General features: G+C 39.6%; 2 protein-coding genes across 3 annotated transcripts in view; one reads left to right on the top strand and one right to left on the bottom strand.

Moving 5' to 3' along the window:
• Positions 1-19,572, top strand: part of DST (dystonin) — a 1,587,602-nt gene that overhangs the window by 1,151,033 nt on the left and 416,997 nt on the right. Inside the window, exon 4 of one of the 2 annotated variants that reach the window (XM_050788752.1) lies at positions 3,863-4,063. In XM_050788752.1, the coding sequence (XP_050644709.1) occupies positions 3,863-4,063 (201 nt within the window). Of the gene's footprint in view, positions 1-3,862; positions 4,064-19,572 lie in introns of those variants that run through there. The other variant, XM_050788754.1, reaches the window with a different exon arrangement.
• The window catches only part of ZNF451 (zinc finger protein 451), a 376,340-nt gene that overhangs the window by 271,135 nt on the left and 85,633 nt on the right, over positions 1-19,572 (bottom strand). The gene's annotated exons all lie outside the window — the stretch shown is intronic.

Here is a 19,572-nt window from a genome sequence, read left to right as displayed (position 1 = left end):
AGAAAGTGAAGCAGTAATAATAACGATGATAATGTATTAAGTATTTTTTATATGCTGTGTACTGTTCTGAGTACGTAATGTGGATTATCTCATTTAAACACCACCATTACTCTATGAGAGAGGTATTGTTATATGCATTTGACAAATTAAAAAACAAGGCACAGAGAAGTAATTTAACCAAGATCACACGCCTAGTAAGTAATAGAGCTGATATTATATTTGAGCCCAGGTAGTTTGACTCACTGGAGAGTAACAAAGAACTCTCCTAATGATCGGTACCTCACATGTGTCTGTCTTCAAGGCATACCAGCAGTGTGACTCATTTTCCTATTTCCATCTGATTTCTTTTTTAGATAGTATGAATAATACACTATTGTGTTCAAGAATATATTTTATTCACACAAGTAATATACATGGTAATTATAGTGAATGCTTATGTACTACTACGTGCCAGGCACTCTTTGAAGTACTTTACCTACATTAGTTTATTCTTTTCAGCAATCCTATGAATTACTATTTTAATCCTTATTTTACAAGTGAGGAAATCATTAAGTAACTATTCAAGATCACACAACTAGGAAGTGACAAAGGCAGTATTAGAACTCAGATAGTGGCTGCAAAGTCTGTGTAGTATACTACAGTGCTTATAAAAAGTTATTTTAAAATAGTACAAGTAAATTTGGGTATAACAGAAATCACTGAGGCAGTGCTCAGATCTGGAAAAAAATGTTAAGGTGGAATGAAGATGCCTAAAGTTTAGGAAAGACTGATTTAAGTGGTTTAAAAATTTTTTGCCAGGTATAATGGCTCACACCTGTAATCCCAGCACTTTGGGAGGCTGAGCTGGGCAGATCATGAGGTCAGGAGTTTGAGAGCAGCCTGGCCAACATGGTAAAACCCTATCTCTACTAAAAATACAAAATTTAGCCGGGAGTAGTGGCTCATGTCTGTAATCCCAGCTACTCAGGAGGCTGAGGCAGGAGAATCACTTGAACTCAGGAGACGGAGGTTGCAGTGAGCTGAGATTGCGCCACTGCACTCCAACCTGGGTGACAGAGCAAGATTCTGTCTCAAAAATTTTTTTAATATCATAAATAATTCTGCATTGAATATCTTCCTGGGCATGCTTGGTAGAATTTCTCTGGGGTAGATACAGGGATATGAATTCACTAAGTTATTGTTTTGCAGAATGGCTGTGCCAACATGTTTTAATCTCTGTCGTTTGGTTACTTTAGCAAAGTTTTATGCAGTTTTTCTCCCTAAGTGTTTCTAGAATTTGTGGGCCACTGAGGACTATTGGTAATAATACCAGTTAAGCAAAATCTGGTTGCTTATTATTCATAAGAGAATCTACATTCTTACCAAAGAAATGTACTCAACTTACTCCACTATTACAGAATCTACTATATCATCAAATATTTTGTTCATTCTACCAGAACACCAAATTTCTGAATTAGAGAGAATGCAAGGGCTGTGAGAGATAATGCCATCTAGTGGTCAAACTAAATTCTGGTTCCTAGAGGTTCTTAGTCTTCAAAGTATAGAAAAATTACCAGAGAAGCTTGTTAAAAAATGAGATTCAGAAGGAGAGAGAGAGAAAAAATGTGTGTGTGTAGAGGGTGGAGGGGGCGGGTGGGTGGATGGAGAATGTCCAGGAAGCTGCGTAAAAAGCAGCCTGTATGGTTGTTGGTTTTGATGTGTGTGGTCTAAACTGCCCTAGAATTTGGTTCAGCATTTGGCCCAGTTCCCACTTCTCCTTAATCCTCTTCTCCAGCAGCTGCTGTAGTACCTCCTGAGTTACGTGGGAGTGGTGGGGATGTTCTGGGACTATTTTGGGTTGAAGAGGACCAGCTGAGCTTGCACACAGGGGCGGGATGGGAACAAGACTAATGTATTTGGGGATGGATTAGGAGAGCCCAAACAATGACCTTGGTTTTGCCAAATCCATTTGCATTTTCTCCTTACCGATTTCTGTTGACCTCATTGCTACTTTTGGCTCTGTGGGTAATCCCTTCCTTTTTTTCAATTCTCTCCTTCTTCATATCCTTCAGCCTGGTATGCAGGCTCTCCATAATTGGACAGTAGTCCATCTTCCGGCTCCCTCAGTGAGAATCCCACTGTATACATTAACCTTTCAGAATCCCACAGAACCATTATTACACCTTTTCTCATACTGCTTATCCCTTTGAAATTCTTACTCCTCATTTTTTATGCATTTACTGCAAACTTTAAGCCTTTTATACATCTTTAAAAATTCAGAAGACACACAAACTCAAAGAAGCCCTTCTTGGATCATTTACTGTTTATCTCTCACTAGTTTCCCACCATATTTAGCTTGTACCCTCATTCCAGCACATTAGCAAATAACGTTTCTTATTGTTGTAAATACTTCACTCATCTGTCTATCATCTGTCTATTATTCATTCATTTATGTTGTTTCCTTTGCGTTCAATATGAATTAATTCATTCTTCAAATGCCACTGACTCAACTAAGCCAAATGTAACTATTCTCAGCTTCATTCATTGATTTCCTTCTCTGAGATCTGCTAGCACTGAGAGTCTACTACTTTAACCCTTCGTTACACATTCCCCTGTGTTTTTGAACTCTATGTTAGATTTCTCCTTCTGCTCTCCAGTAAATTGTAAGCCATGAGGACCAAGACTATTTTATGTAATTATTGATATTTTCCAAAATTGCATGTTCTCAGCTGCATAATATGACTTAGCTGACATGTTTCCATAGTCTGAGTTGTCCTTATACTCATCTTGCTCTAAAAGAAGAGGAAAATGATAATTTTATTAAGCACTTCCTATGTGTCAGATACCATGCTTGGAATTTTACACACACACACACACACACACACACACACACACACACACACAATTTTATTTTTTAGATGGAGTCTCACTCTGTCACCTGGGCTGGAGTGCAGTGGCGTGATCTTGGCTCACTGCAATCTCTGCCTCCCAGGTTCAAGCAGTTCTCCTGCCTCAGCCTCCTGAGTAGCTGGGATTACAGGCACCTGCCACCATGCCCAGCTAATTTTTTTATTTTTAGTAGAGACAGGGTTTTGCCATGTTGGCCAGGCTGGTCTTGAACTCCTGACCTCAGGTGATCCACCCACCTCGGCCTCCCAAAGTGCTGGAATTACAGGCATGAGCCACTGCGCCCAGCTGGAATTTTACTTATATTTATGTTATTTAAAACTTAAAAGCCCTGTGAGTAGAATGTTATACATTTTGTAGGTTGGAACAGTTGGACTCAGAATTATTTAATACATTGTGTAGCTATAATTAAGAAGTCAGCATTTGGACCCAGGCCCATCTGACACCCAAACCCATACCTTTGTTCTGCCTCATTGCCCCCATTTGAGTTTGGAACCCTCACTTTGTGGTGTGTTGTAGTGATGCTTTGCATTCCTGCTCTTTCCTTCCTCAGAAAGAGTCTCTCTCAGGAATGTAAAGTTGCACTTTACCCTGGAATGATATCCTGTCCCGCTCCCTACACTCTACTTCAGGCCAAAGTGGAAATACTCTTCTTCACTCACAGTCTCCCTGATGCTTCAGTCAAGCAGTATGCCCACCTGCTTTCTTTCCCTCTTTTTTTTTTGGACTGACTTTACTCAATTAAGAACGTTTCTTAATGTAGAATAACTCTGGACCCTGAAATACTGGGGTGCTTTAAAGAACACTTGTGGGGAAAACTTACTTGCATTTGAGCCTCCTCCATGCTTACTTTGGGGGTGCACATGATCTCACTGAACATAGTGACTTTTGGAGCTTTTTGTATAACTAGCCCTGGGGAACTTCCAAACTAACTCAATACAAATCTGGATTTGCTTGGTTGTGTTTTCTGCCACAGGGATTCAGAGCAAGCCCTCGGCATATTAGAAGACGAGTTGCAGCAGCCGCAGCTGCCCGTCTGGAAGAAGTGAAGCCCGTGGTGGAAGTTCACCATCAGAGTGAGCAAGAAACTTCAGTGAGGAAACGAAGAATCAAGAAGAGCAGCCGAGTCCAGCCAGAATTTTATCACTCTGTTCAAGGTGCTTCAATCAGGAGGCCTGTAAGTAGAGAACTGTCTTTTATAAAAATATTAAATTCACTGTCAAATCATGTGGTGGTTCTTTTAGTTTAAAAACATTATCAGATTAACTTTGAATAATTAGGTTGTTGTTATTCCCAACAAGTGGCAGTGTACTCACATGAGTTCCAGCAAGGAATATGGTTTCCTAGAATGTTCTAGGGTGGATAGATAGCTGACAAAGAAGCAAGAGTTAGTCACTGTCAGGCAGCTGATATGAAAGCTGGTGAATTCCCAGCCCTCCTGAAGCTGGGGATCTAGAATGAGGATGGGGACATAGAGTCAACAAATCTAGGTGTGGTAATGAGAGAATTGGTGAAGAGGATGACAACAAAACCAGTGTCAGGATAGGAGAAGCAGTGAAGGAAGGTAGGGCTGGAGTCTTGGGCAGTAGCAATGGCTAAACTCCTCCTGGAGGCTCTTGAGCCAGTGAGGCCTGTGCATCCCTCTGCACCCAGCCCAGGGTAACTCTGTAAGTGTCCTGGCTTTCTCAGGTGTGGCCTTTATATTGTTATAAGGCAGCACCATTATCCCTTTGTAACCTGGTGCCCTGTGCTTCTGTTGGCCACAACCTCACCTTTCCTCAGAAACTCAGGGCTCAACTGGGAGCTGGTCTTCATCTCCTTCTCACATCCTGAGCACATTGTTCTATGTGCTCTGATTTTTCTTTCCTTGGTTCTGGCTCATGGGCTTTTTACCAAGGCTGGGGCCTGAAAATGCCATTTTAAAACTCGTAAAGTTATTTTATGACTGCAATAATTTTATGTTGCTTTGGCATTAGAAAAAAGTATCTGTGGTTCATCTCTATGCTGTGGGGAGCCTGTTGTTGTTTCTTGTGCCAACATAGGGGAGCCATCAAGATTTGACTTGAAAATGTCTTTGTAAATTATTGAAACAGAACTGCTCTTCTGTGGGAGTAACTGTGGGGCAGGCACATGTGGAGACTGTGAGAAGGCCAAGAAAATGTCTGACTCAGTAACCAGGCCAACAACAATGGAAGGAAGTTAAATTCCTTTACAGAAAAGGATCTGTTTATCATAACCAAGTGAAAAAAAGTACATATTTAGAATGAGGGTTTATTTTTCATGAGTCAATAAAACAAAGGGTAAGTAGAATTTGGTATCTATGCAGAGAAATATGAAATGGTAGGAAAATTTATTCATTCAACAAACATGCATTTTATACAGAAAATAAGGGACATACAAGTATATGTTAACTAACAGTTCCTGAGGGCTTAGTGTGTAACAGGCCTTATTTTATGTCACTCATTTAACAATTCTATGAGGCAGATGTTATGATTCCTATTTTATGGATAATGAAACTGAGCCCCAGAGAGGATACATAACTTGCTTCAGGTTACCTAGTTGTTTGGGGTACAGTTTAGAATTTGGATCTGGGTGGCTTGCCTCCAGAACCCAAGCATGAACCTCTACCATCTGTTACCTTCCTGTAGTAGGAAATCACAGTCGAGTCAATCAACAGACATGAAAACAAGTAATTATAATGCATGTTCTGTGCTTTGAAAGTACTGTTCTAGAGTTATACACAAGGCATTATGGAATCATCTTGGATCTCCGGAAATATTTACAGATAGGCAGACACCTGAGATGAGTCCTGAGAGATAAGGAGGAATTTACCAAGTACAAAGTAGCAGTAGGTATCTCCTGCATGAGAAAAACATATATAAAAGTGCAGAGATGTGGGAGGGTATGGCATTCTCAGTGAACAGCTTGAGGTGGTGCTGGCAGATGAGACTGGTGGGTTGGGTAGAGGCCAGATTAGAAAGGGCTTGTGTATTGTGCTAAATATTTGAACTTATTTTCTGTAATAGGGATCAGTTGAAGGTAGGGAATAGGTGAATTATTTCTCTTGCTCAGAGTCTAGCTAGTTCTTTGCTTCTTCTAATCTCCCCATGTGGATCAGGATTGAGAAGTAAGTGACTATCATTAAAGTTTAGAAACTCTCAACCATCATTATTCTCTCACAATCCCTCTACGTAACTGCCTTGGTTAATAAGACATAGTCTTTATGCCTCTATGACTTTGAACCTTACTGTCTACTTTGCCCTTGAACATTTATCCTCATTCTTTGTTTGCCTGGTAAACTTCAGTTCGCCTTTTGAGACTGACTCATGCTTGGATGGGTCAGGTGAAGTCTTTTCTCATCCTTCCTATCAGAGTAAGGTGCCCTTAGTTTTGATCCTCAGCACTCAGTACAAACCTCCAACATAGCAATTACCCCAGCAAAAAAAAAAAAAGAGGTCTCTGCGGTAAGACCCACGTGAGTTCAAATCCTGCTCTGTGTATCTGCAGGAAACAGCACACTAAGAGGATTTAACTGAAAAGAGCTTAATGAAGGGAGTATTTACAGAAATGTGGGCAGGGCTAAGCTGCTTCATCAGCCTTTAGGTAGAGTCTATTTATCTTCAACTCCTGGTCTAAGGGGTAGCAGAGGGCAGCGGTCTTAATGGATCCTGGTAGGAAGAGCTGGAGCAATGGAAGAGCCCTTCCACAAGGCCGGTACCTGAGGGATGCAGCTACTGCCAGAACCTAGTGAGTCAGGAGGGAGCAGGGCAAATAAATATACTGCTTTCTTAGCTCCTGCTCCCAGTGGTACCTCTTTTTGAACCAACCTACCTAGAAGCCAGAGGGCAAAGGAACTTGGATGATGTAGATCACAGCCATCAGTCTCCCAGGGACTGAGCAAGGAAGAGATGGACAGATAATCTGAGAGGGTGACAGGGACAGCAGAGAATAAAAACATACCTACCTGGTGGCCAAGTGTGGTGGCTCACTCCTATAATCCCAGCACTTTGGGAAACTGAGGTGGGCAAAACACTTGAGGCCAGAAGTTCAAGACCAACTTACCCAACATGGCAAAACCCTATCTCTACTAAAAATATAAAAATTAGCTAGGTGTGCTGGCACATGCCTGTAATCCCAGCTACTCAGGAGGCTGAGGCAGGAGAATTGCTTGAACGGGGAGGTGAAGGTTGCAGGGAGCCGAGATCATGCCATTGCACTTCAGCCTTGGCTATAGAGCAAGACTACATCTCAAAAAAAAGAAACAACAACAACAAAAAAACATAAAAAACAAAACAAAAAAAAATGGTATCCTTTGCCAAGGTATTTCAATTCTCTGAGAATCAGTTTCCTTTTCATAAAGTGATAATAAGGGAAAGGACACCCTTCTCAACAAATGGAAAAGGTTGGGCTAGCCACATGTAGGATAATGAAACTGGATCCTTGTACAAAAATCAACTCAAGATGGATTAAGGACTTAAATCTAAGACCTGAAACTATAAAAATTCTAGAAGATAACATTGGAAAAACTCTGTTAAACATTGGCTTTGGCAAGGATTTTATGACTGAGAACCCAAAAGCAAATGCAATAAAAACAAAGATAAATAGTTGGGGCTTAATTAAACTAAAGAGCTTTTGCACAGCAAAAGGAACAGTCAGCAGAGTAAACAGACAACCCACAGAGTGGGAGAAAATCTTCACAATCTATACATCTGACAAAGGATTAATATCCAGAATCTACAACAAACTCAAACAAATCAGTAAGAAAAAAACGGAGAAACAATCCCATCAAAAAGTGGGCTGAGGACATGAATAGACAATTCTCAAAAGAAGATGATACACAAATGGCCAACAAACATATGAAAAAATGTTCAACATCACTAATGATCAGGGAAATGCAAATCAAAACCACAAGGTGATACTACCTTACTCCTGCAAGAATGGCCATAATCAAAATGTCAAAAAACAGTAGATGTTGGTGTGGGTGCAGTGATCAGGGAACACTTTTACACTGCTGGTGGGAATGTAAACTAGTACAGTCACTGTATTAGTCTGTTTTCATGCTGCTGATGAAGACATACCTGAGACTGGGAAGAAAAAGAGATTTAATTTGACTTACAGTTCCCCATGGCTGGGGAGGCCTCAGAATCGTGGTGAGAGGTGAAAGGCGCTTCTTAAATGGTGGCGGCAAGAGAAAATGAGGAGGCAGCAAAAGCAGAAACCCCTGATAAACCTATCAGATCTCATGAGACTTATTCACTATCATGAGAATAGCATGGGAAAGACCGACCCCCATGATTCAATTACCTCTTGCTGGGTCCCTCCCACAACACACAGGAATTCTGGAAGCTACAATTCAAGTTGAAATTTGGGTAGGGACACAGCCAACTGATATCAGCCACTATGGAAAACAGTGTGGAGATTTCTTAACGAAGTAAAAGTAAGACTACCATTTGATCCAGCAATCCCACTACTGGGTATCTACCCTGAGGAAAAGAAGTCATTATACAAAAAAGATACTTGTACACGCATGTTTGTAGCAGCACAATTCACAATTGCAAAATCGTGGGACCAACCCAAATGCCCATCAATCAACGAGTGGATAAAGAAACTGTGGTGTGTATATATGATGGGATACTACTCAGCCATAAAAAGGAATGAATTAACAGCATTTGCAGTGACCTGGATAAGATTGGAGACTATTATTCTAAGTGAAGTAACTCAGGAATGGAAAACCAAACATCATATGTTCTCACTGACATGTGGGAGCTAAGCTATGAGGACGCAAAGTCATAAGAATGGTACAATGGACTGTGGGGACTTGGGGGGAAGAGTATGAGGGGGGCGAGGGATAAAAGACAACAGTGTGGTGCAATGTATACTGCTTGGGTGATGGGTGCACCAAAATCTCACAAATCACCACTAAAGAATTTACTCATGTAACCAAATACCACCTGTACCCCAATAACTTCTGGAAAAATAAAAAATAAAGTGATAACAATAGCTACTGTAGAGTGGTGAGGATGAACTGAGTTGACATATGGAAAGAGATTTCATGGTGATGACCTGCGTAGAATAAACAATAAATAGTAGTTTCTTCCTTTTTTTCCTCCTCCCCTAGACCATTAATTCTTTGAGGCCCATGTCAAGGGGTCTAGAATATCTCCTGGCATGTGGCATTTGGCATTTGGCATCTGAGTGAATACTATCGACTAAGTGAGTGAATGATATATGAAAGATAGCTGATGATGAGTGGTACAATTAGTAAGCATTATAAGAATTTAGAGAACAAAAGGGGACCTCTACCCCTAAATAGGTTGGTTAGGGCATAATTACTTTGTGGAAGAGTTGGGATTGAGTTGGGCTTTAAAATATGGGTAGTGCTGCGCATGTGGTGGCTCACACCTGTAATCCCAGTACTTTGGGAGGCAGAGGTGGGAGGATCACTTGAGCTCAAGAGTTTGAGATCAGCCTGGGCAACATATGGAAGACCCTATCTCTACTAAAAAATTAAAAACAAATTAGCCAGGCATGGTGGTGCATGCCTGTAGTCCCAGCTACTTGAGAGGCTGAGGTGAGAGAATTGCTTGAGCCCAGAGTTCCAGGCTGCAGTAAGCCATGATCATGCTGCTATACTGCAGCCTCAGTGACAGAGCAAGATACTGTCTGAAAAAAAAAAAAAAAAAGGTAGGAATTGGCTGGGGAGCAGATGCTGGGGCTGGGAAGTGGAGTAAACAAAAATGCTGAAAACTGACCGGATGTGGGGATTTATATGAGAGAAATACAAGATAAACTTGGAAAAAATAGATAGGGGCCAACATACATTTCAGACAACCACTGGTTTAAGCTTTCTTTTCTGTGCTTCTGAAGACACTGTAATAGGTGAGTAGTGTGATCATAGCATGATTTTAGAAAGATTAAACATGTACAGGGTGCGTCAGGAGAGCAGGACAGTTTGGTAGCTGCAGCAGTCTAGCAGTGAGGTGATTAGGGCCTGAATTTGGGCCTGACCCATGGCCTTCTGCTGACATCTGCTGATGACTGCTGTTGGGGAATCTGAGGATGGCCTCACCCTCTTTCCTGAAGGATCTGTTGGAAGAGAGGGAGATGAGAGGGCAGCAAATAGCCGTGGAGACTACTCAGTTGCTTGAGCAAAAAACCATTTTGAGGAGAGTTTTTTTTTGTTTGTTTTTTTGAAACGGAGTCTCACTCTTGCCCAAGCTGGAGTGCAGTGGCACAATCTCGGCTCACTGCAAGCTCCACCAACGAGCGTGTTTTTTTTTTTTTGAGACAGAGTTTTGCTCTGTCGCCCAGGCTGGAGTACAGTCGCGCAATTATGGCTCACTGCAGCCTCAACCTCTTGGGCTCAACCTTCCCATCTAAGCCTGTTGAGTAGCTTGGACTATAGGCATGTGCCAGCATGCCTGGCTAATTTTAACTTTTTTTGTAGAGATGGAGTCTGTCTGTGTGGCCCTGGGTGGTCTTGAACTCCTGGGCTCAAGAGAACAGCTTGGCCTCCCAAAGTGCTGGGATTACAGGCATGAGCCACCACATCCAGCTGGGAGAGTTCTTCAGGGCATCTTACTGCATCTCCTGTCAGTTGTCTGAGAGACTGAACGTTGTCAGAGTTGGTAGTGAGAAGGCTGTTGGCTCCTTGTCTCACACGATTCCTATGCAGGCTTCTAGAACCTTATGGCCTCTGCTGACATTTCCCTGCTTTTAATGCCATACATGAACTTGAACTGAGGCTTTGTGTCCTCTTCTGGATTTGGTTAGGTGCAGCCAGTAGTGCCTGCTAGAGCCACCCTATTCAACATGCATCCAAAGCCTGTGTCTTTTCTAAACTTACACATTTGGAGAAAATCAGTGTTACGACGTGCTGCCATGAAAGCAACTCTGATTATAGCTTGGAGACGGAGTAAAAATAAATCAGTTATGATGATTCAGGATTACTTGAATGACTTTATATGAAGCACTCCAGGCATTTCTAGTGGCAATCTAAATAAGAAATATGCCCATGAGTGAGAAAGACTGAAAACAGAAGTAACTGCAAAGGAGATGAGTCAGAAAGCGTGACTGTGCAGTTTTAGCTACTTTCAGTCAGACCATCCTCTTGAAGTGTTACATGAAATTTAAATAGTTTAGCATTCTTAGCTGTTTTAACCTATTTACTTATTCTGAATTTGTAAGCTATACGCAAATATACCTGTAAGAATTTGTAATGGGGATCACTAATAAAAACTTAATAATATCTAGATTTTTTTATTTTACTGCTTGTTTTAGATGTTTCTGAAAGTGAATAAACTAAAAATTTATCCTGATTTCCTCTCAGTACATATGTATTTGGATTTATAATGTATATTAAGATGTGTCACTAGGATGCTTAGGAATTTTTTTATCACTTTGAAACAGAAAAGATAAGATCCAGATCTCCATTTATTCCTTAGTATTTTCACATTACAAAACATTTTGTTTTGTTTCTGAAACCCAGGATTTTTAAACATCGTCATCATCATAACAAGAACTCTTGCATTACTGCATGTTTACCTCATTGGCAATACACGGGCATTGTTCTCTGCACTATTCTCCATTTTTCTCTCATTTTATCTTCTCAGCAATTCTCTGGGGTTGGCGCTCACTTTCCAGGGAGGAAACGTGTCAAGGTCGTACAGCTGGCAGATAATGGAGTTAACATTTAAACCTAGGCACTCTTGGCTTGAGCAGTTTTTGAATAAGGAATGGAGAATTCCCCATGATCACAATTCTAGTGCTAGACATTTATCCTTGTCAGCCTTCCTGAAGTATTTTAATTACTTTGAGTCTCATTCTTCTAACTGTGTAGATGGTAGATATAGATGAAATCTTTGTGTTTTTAAACTGTTACATCAATTAGAACGTATCTTAAAAATGGTATTGAAAACCATTGGTAAACCTCAGACATCGTTTTTGCCATCATTTTATTGGCCCCCTCTTTCTGTGTCAGAGCACCTAGGAGGTAGCAAGGCCCTACTGCCTGCTCACATGAACCTGTTAATGTACAACGTTCAGGCCCAAGAAGTATTTATGTGTTTGAGATTGGGGGTGGGTATGGGGAAATAACAGTTTTAGAGCATTAGGAAATAATCAAACATAATGACTCTATTCCTGTTACATTTCACTGATTCCAGTTTTTGGCACACTGCAACAGCATTGCCTGCATTTCCTGGTGACTTAGAATTTCTGAGACTTTCTCACTGAGCTGAAAAAGTCTAATTAAAAATTGCTAGTGTTCCCAGGTTATAGCCCAAGCTGCAGCTTGTTCTCCCTGCTGGCAAAATCTTAGCCTATGAGCATCTGTTTTCTTACTTTTGGGCTCCCACTACCATCAAGCAATGGTATTTTTGAGCCTGACAGTTTTGACTGAGGAGTTGGAGGACATATGGGCCTAACACAGGTGATTGGGTGATCCTCTTTTCTGAAATGGTAAGCACAAAGGAAGAAGCAGGTTTGGATTGAGGATTGGAAATAAACATTTCTGATTTGGATATGTGAAGTTTGAAATATCTATTAGATATTCTTGTCTCTGGATTTCATGGAAGATGTGGGAATTATTTGTACATAGATGTTATTAAATCTATAAGACTAGATGGGATGATTCAGAAAATGAATTTGGTAGAGAAGAGAAGACAATTGATGTCTGAGCCTTGGAGTCTGCCAGTGATGAGAGTTTGGGAAGAGGACTGAGGATCGCTTATAGCTTCCAACTCTTCTCTCAGAAATATAAATGCCTTTAGCAGAGATGGGTCCAGGTAGCTCTTGACTTTCATTTAAGGATCTTCATTTTAGGCTAAGAAAAGGCCACTCAGGTAGAGACTAGAGAAAATAGCAGGAAATGAAGTTCCAGGCATACTCATTAGGTTTTCCCTTCCCTGAACTCTCCCCCACTAAACCACCACTTCCTTGACCTCACCCTTCTTTTCCTTCTCTTGTGGGTTTCTTTTTTCAGTCTTGGGGAAATTTTCTGTTTTTCTGATTACAGCTTAGGTTTTTGTAAGGCTGCAGTATATTTTAGAACATTATATAGCTTTAATTTGTAATAACATTAACCAGATTTTGTCATCTTTGTAGTTGGGAACTTTTTGCAGTGTAGGAAAGACTTAAGCATATATCCTTGATCTCACTGAAAATATAGCAGGGTGTTTCTGTGTTCCTTTCCTGCTTAGATTATTAAAATGGTCTTCCGTTTCCCTTTCCTTTTCAAATATGTAGGACCAGGCAGCTTTATTTGCATAACCTCGGGACATTTCCCCTTCTGTGGAAGGCATAACTGTAGAATTCATACCTTACTTTGGCTAATTAACTAGCAAATCCAAAGCTCTTAGAGGAAACATTTGTTTCCTTTTCCCCTTTGGAATTCTAGAGAATGAATTGATTAATAAAGTCAAATTTCTTTTGCTAATTAACTGAAGAGAATTTTTTTGAATGACACCCATTCAGTGTACTGAGTCTTTGCTACACATTGCTATACCTCTCTTTTTGGTTCATAATTGATAGAATTTTATGAAAGATTTCATTTATGGCCAGGCGCAGTGGTTCACTTCTGTAATTCCAGCACATTGGGAGGCCAAGGCGGGCGGATCACGAGGTCAAGAGATCGAGACCATCCCAGCCAACGTGGTGAAACCTGTCTCTACTAAAAATACAAAAATTAGCTGGGTGTGGTGGCATGTGCCTGTAGTCCCAGCTACATGGGAGGCTGAGGTAGGAGAATCGCTTGAACCTGGGAGGCAGAGGTTGCAGTGAGCTGAGATTGCGCTGCTGCACTCAAGCCTGGTGACAGAGCAAGAGTCCATCTCAAAAAAAATTTTTTTTTCATTTATTATAGGCTTGCTATAATAAATTATAGTAAGGTATAGGAATAATTAATGCACAGGTGCACAGGAATGTGCAAGGTAGGTAGACTGTATTGAATGAACAGTTTATTCTCTATAAACAACTCATGAAACCAAGATTAACTTGGTAAAGGGATTCATGTGTTCTGCTTAGAGAAAAATAAGCATGTCTTTATAACTCATGATTCGTTTTTGAGGTCAGTATTTTGACTGAAGCAAGACCTCTTGCCATTCTTTTTATGTCTTTCTTGTATGTGATGACAACCTGTTGTCTTAAAAAAAAATTCTTTAAGCTCCAAACCAAGGAAACGTAAAGAAAACATTTGGATAGTCACTTATACTTTGAAAATTTTCGTGGACAACTGTAGATCAAAGGACTGAAAAGAAAGCCCCTTCAAAGATGGTCTAGTTTATTATTTCACCTCTAACCAGAGTTATCCTTAAATTGTTCTGGTAAGATGGGTATAGCTTCCTTTATTTTAAAGGACACAGCCATAGCTTACCTCAGAATTCTGTTTGGAATTTAACAGCCATCTCTGCCTGAAACAACTCCTTGATTTTTGCCCTAAATCCCATGGCTTACAATTTAAGACCATTTCTTATTGTGGAGAGGATGAAGCATAGCCACCTGCTACCGTGTCATTATCAGTCTTTGTGAATCAAAGAATAGTAAGGCTTGAGGGACTCTTAGAGCTTATTTGACTTAACAGTTTTCATAATGCTAGATTCCTCTCTGCTTCAGTACTTTTAGTGATACAATCTCCTACCATTAAGTAGTTCTAATTAGCAGCAAGTTAATTGTACTTGAAAATCAATAAATTGTTTCTTTTCTAGGCTCATGGTTCTGTCTCTCTGAACCCTTTTTCCTAAGACTGCTTCTTAATTTTTCCGAACGTCACCTTTGTTTTACTCTTCTAAACCACCTCCAAGTAAGTGATAAGGGTCTGATTTCTCTCAATATTGTCTCTCTCTCTCTCTTTATTATTTTAGTTGTGAACTGATGAGTGTGATTCAAAAAAAAAATCAATCTATGGAAATTGAACAAAACTTAGTTTGTGCTTTGGGAGAGGAGAATTCAGTTCTGGAAATGACAGTAATGTTTCAGGAAAATTATAGCTTTGGAGTAGTACTTTGTAGTTAAGTAGCACCTCATACTTTCAAAGAATGCTCATATTCATGATCTCATTTAGTCTGAACAGACACCCTGTGTGTTGGGTATGGCATATATTATTGATCTAGTTTGACAAAACTAAATCTCAGTGAGTAAGTGATTGGCCTAAGTTCATAAGGTCTGATAGAAGCAGACATCTCTCATCCTTGCAGTCTATTGTCTCCTGTGTTTATCCTATGTTTATTTAGTCTCTATCTCTGACAGTGCTTAGAGAATTGGGTGAGAACTTCCAGGGAGAATAATGTAGATTCCATTTGACTGGAGGGATTATTCATCATCCCAGTGTGACTCATTCCCAGGGAGTAGCTTTACATCTTTGAGAGTCTGCTGACAGCCTGCATTATGTGTGTTGGCCACCCTAGGGTACCAATGTATTGGCAAGTCCACTTTGGTCTAATACTATCAAGCCCATGCTGCAGCCTCCACACATCCTATTCAATTATCAATTGGTAAAGTAGATAATTAACTCTGATGCTGGGGAATACCACTAGCTACTCTACATGGACCTTTCTTACATGCAGCTCAGTATTACTAAGATTGATGAGGATCAGATACTGTTTTAGTCCATCTGTGTTGCTATAACAGAATACCTGAGACTGGGTAATTTATAAATAATAGAAATTTATTTTCTCACTGTTCTGGAACCTAGACAGTTCAAGACCAAGGCATAGGCAGGTTTGGTATTTGGTGAGGTGTCGTTCCTCATTGATGACACCTTGTTTCTGCATCCTCACCTGGTGGAAGGCAGAAGGCAAAGACAGCAAGAGAGAGCAAGGGAGCTCTTTGAAGCCTTTTTTTCTGTAGTGGCATTAACCCATTCATGACGGTGAACCCCCATGACTTAATCACTTCCAAAAAGCCCCTCCTCTTATTACTGTCACATTGGGGATTAAATTTCAACACATGAATTTTGAGTGGGATGCAACATTCAAACCAAAGCAGATACCTAAGCTAATATGGTGTTAAAATTAAGTTTACACACCCTTGTGCACTCTTGGTAGGAATGTAAAATGGTTCAACTGCTATAGAAAACAGTATGGTAGGTCTTCAAAAATTAAAAAATAGCATTATCATATGAGCCAACAATTCCACTTCTGAATATTGAACTCTGGCACATGAATTGTACTTTAGACTTGGTCTCAACTTGAAGCAAGCCTTTTGTCCCTCACCTCCATCAGTCATTGGTTATGGGCTGCTAGGGTTGGGGGTGTGAGGAAGCTTTAGGCTAGGGGAATCCCTGAAGGAGAGAGTGGCTATGAGCCATTAGCACCCAACACTCACAGTAGCCTGTATGTGAGTCCATTGGCCAGGTGGAAGGGATGCAGGCAGGACACCCATGGAAACCATCAATCACAAACTTGTTGGAGAAATGGCTGATTCCAGATCTGAAACAGAAAATATAGAATGAGCTTGGCACGTCTTGTCAAACCAGAAAGTAAGGAAGCATCAAAGACTACTGGGATCATGTCAGGATCAGGACTAAACTGGGAGAGGCTCCTACTGCTCAATCAATAAGAATAATGATCATGGCAGATTGAAATACATCCATATATTCAAAATCTATGAATCTATGATATTGTTTAAAACCATCTTATTGGTGACTTTTGGAGAATGCTAGGGAACTAACTCTTTTTTTTCTAAAAAGTGGTAAAGGGAAAGAAGCAAGCATTTTCCTGTCTTTGCTTTAAGGATTATTATACATGGTAATCAAATTGTTGTTGAAGGAAGAAGGAATGATGAAATTACAATTTCACCATCTTGCAAGCCCTGATAAAATAACGAACCTAGACACATCGATGACTGCTAATACACGAGAGACAACCATACATATGCGTCTCCTGATGAAAGTATACAAAAATACTTAAAGTATTCTTGCTAAAAAATTGAACGTAAATCAGATCAAATTGCTAGTTGTAATTATAGATTTACATAAAATACAGGTGACAGAGGAATATATTAAATGATAAGGCGAAGATAGTGAAGTTACGTTTAGGATTTAGCAAAGTTGCGGTGTGGGAAACTCTAAAACAAATACCCCCAGTTTCTTTGACAGATTATAAGAAAAAATGTGGGAGTGATAGTCTATACATGAAAAGAGACTTAAAAGAGCTACCAACCAAATGTAACATGTATGCCTTATTTGGGTAAATAAACTGAATATAAAAAAGTAGAAAGTGGGGGAAATATGAACAATGATTTTTTTTTTTTTTTGAGACAAGTTCTCACTCTGTCACCCAGGCTCCAGTGCGGTGGCAAAGTCATGACTCACTGCATCATCAACCTCCTGAATTCAGGTAATCCTCCTGCCTCAGTCTCCTGAGAAGGTAGGACTACGGATGTGTGCCACCATGCCTGGTTAATTTTTAAGTTTTTTTGAAGAAACATGGTCTTGCTTTGTTGCCCAGGCTTGGATATTTAATGATATTAAGACACTTATAAAAATACTTTAGATTGATAATGGTATTTTGATTTAAAATAATCCTTATCTTTTAGAGATGCATACTAAAATATTTAATAATGAAGTAAAATCCCTCAGATTGGTTTTAAAATCATCTGGTGGGGTAGGGCAGAAAATGTGGATAGGGGTATAGTTGAAATAGCACTGACCAGGAAATAGTGATTGTTAAAGCTGGGTGTGTAAATGGCAGTTCTCTATACTTTTCCTTTGTTGTATAAGCATAAAATTTTCTATAATGAAAGGTTTAAGAAGTTAGGTAAAAGAAACAAACCTTTACTTGAAGTTTGCATCGTCGACATTTTTGTTTTCCATAGAGCAAGCCTACATTTTTGGTAATAACATTTTGAGATTTTAGATATTGTGTTTAGAAAGGCAGAAGGTGGAAATATTGTTCCTGTGGCCATCTTCTGATTTCTTTTTACTTCTTTTTTTCTGTTAACAAAGAACTGTTTGCTTATTTGTTGACTTTTTACCTAGAACATTTGACAAACCATATTAGTAAGTGGTTTATAAAATGTGCTTATTATTTAAAACTTAAATAATATAAAATAGACAAGGAATTATATAGGCATATTCTTCTGTTTTAAAATCTACAATTGATTTTTTTCCCCCCAAGACTACTGTTTTTGTTCTTTGCTGATTTATTGGTCTGAGACTAGAATCATCATCAAAATAAAACTGACCTTAAAGACAACATGGGCTGGGTGCGGTGGTTCACAACTGTAATCCCAGCACTTTGGGAGGCTGAGGTGGGTGGATCACCTGAGGTCAGGAGTTTGAGACCAGCCTGGCCAACATGGTGAAACCCTGTCTCTACTAAAAATATAAAAATCAGCTGGGTGTGGTGGCATGTGCCTGTAATTCCAGCTACTTGGGAGGCTGAGGCAGGAGAATCAGCTTGAACCTGGGAGGCAGAGGTTGCAGTGAGCCGAGATTGCGCCACCTCACTCCAGCCTGGGTGACAGAGGAAGGCTGCATCTCGGAAACAAACAAGCAAACAAACAACAACAACAACAACAACAAAGCAACATGCTGTCACATTGCTTGACTTCGTCTTGCTGAAATTCAAACGATAGCTGTTCTAACAATTTTTTCTTAGTAAGTGGAATTCTTTCATTTTAGTGTTACTTTATTCCAGCAGATTACACATATATCTTTTCACAGAGGTCATGAAATTTTGATGATGGCTAAAATGTAAGATATTGAGTTGCTTAATCGATTTGAGTTAATCTTTAATATTGACATCACATGCCATTATGTGACTCTGCTCAGGAGATACCTTTCCAGTGGTGGATTATTTGCTTTTATTTTGTTGCTCATACTTTTAATTTTCTGTTACTAAATAGGGAGGCAAGCCAGTGATTTATACATTTCTAACTCCGTTCATAGCTTAATTAAGAAAGTTTGAAACTATCCTAAGTTAGGATGCTTTAGAATTATCTGTGAATTTTATTTATATATTAGTCTTATTAGAAATAGGCATTGTTAATTGAGAATGGAGTGTAATTTTTAGCTACTTTGCCAAACACAATAAAAATACCCCATTTACTTTCTCCAAAACTGGATAGCTGGATGTGGATATCTTTCAGAAGCAATGGGGTCCTTACAGGACATGTGCTTTCATGCTACTAATGTTCATAATTTGCAGCCACAGAATAATAGTTATTTTTAAGTGGCTAGCATTCATGTTGAAAATGAGTCCATTTTTCTTGGCCATCAGAATAACCATTTCCCTTGAACTATGATAATCACTTCTGACATATTGCTTTGAGCCTTTTCTCCTTCTGCATTTCAAGAAGGTTAAACATTATTGAGCATAAACCTTTGTCCCAGGAGTTCAGAAGGGCAAAAATTACACATTCAACCTGAACATATACTTTAAAGTGGATTTCTGTGTTGATTCAGCTCTTGCAGTTTTAACCAAGAAGCGTCTGAAAAATCGTTAGCCAAGTTTCTTGTGCACGTGCCACCCCCTCCCTTTATTTGGTGCTTTTTTTGGTCTCTGTGAAGCTAAATATTAGCCACCCATTTAATAAAATGTGAATGAGTTAGGCTTGAATTCTTCCACTAATGGCAAATTACAGAAATTATGATTTTTTTTACCAGTAAAGAGAAACCACTTGGATTAAATTTTTAGATTGTTGATCTTTTGAGTTGTACTATTTCTTGTTTTTAGGAGTAAAAGGCTG

This window comes from Macaca thibetana, chromosome 4, assembly GCF_024542745.1.
Source record: "Macaca thibetana thibetana isolate TM-01 chromosome 4, ASM2454274v1, whole genome shotgun sequence".
Classification (NCBI taxonomy): Eukaryota; Metazoa; Chordata; class Mammalia; order Primates; family Cercopithecidae; genus Macaca; species Macaca thibetana.
This window is presented reverse-complemented; position numbering and strand designations above follow the sequence as displayed.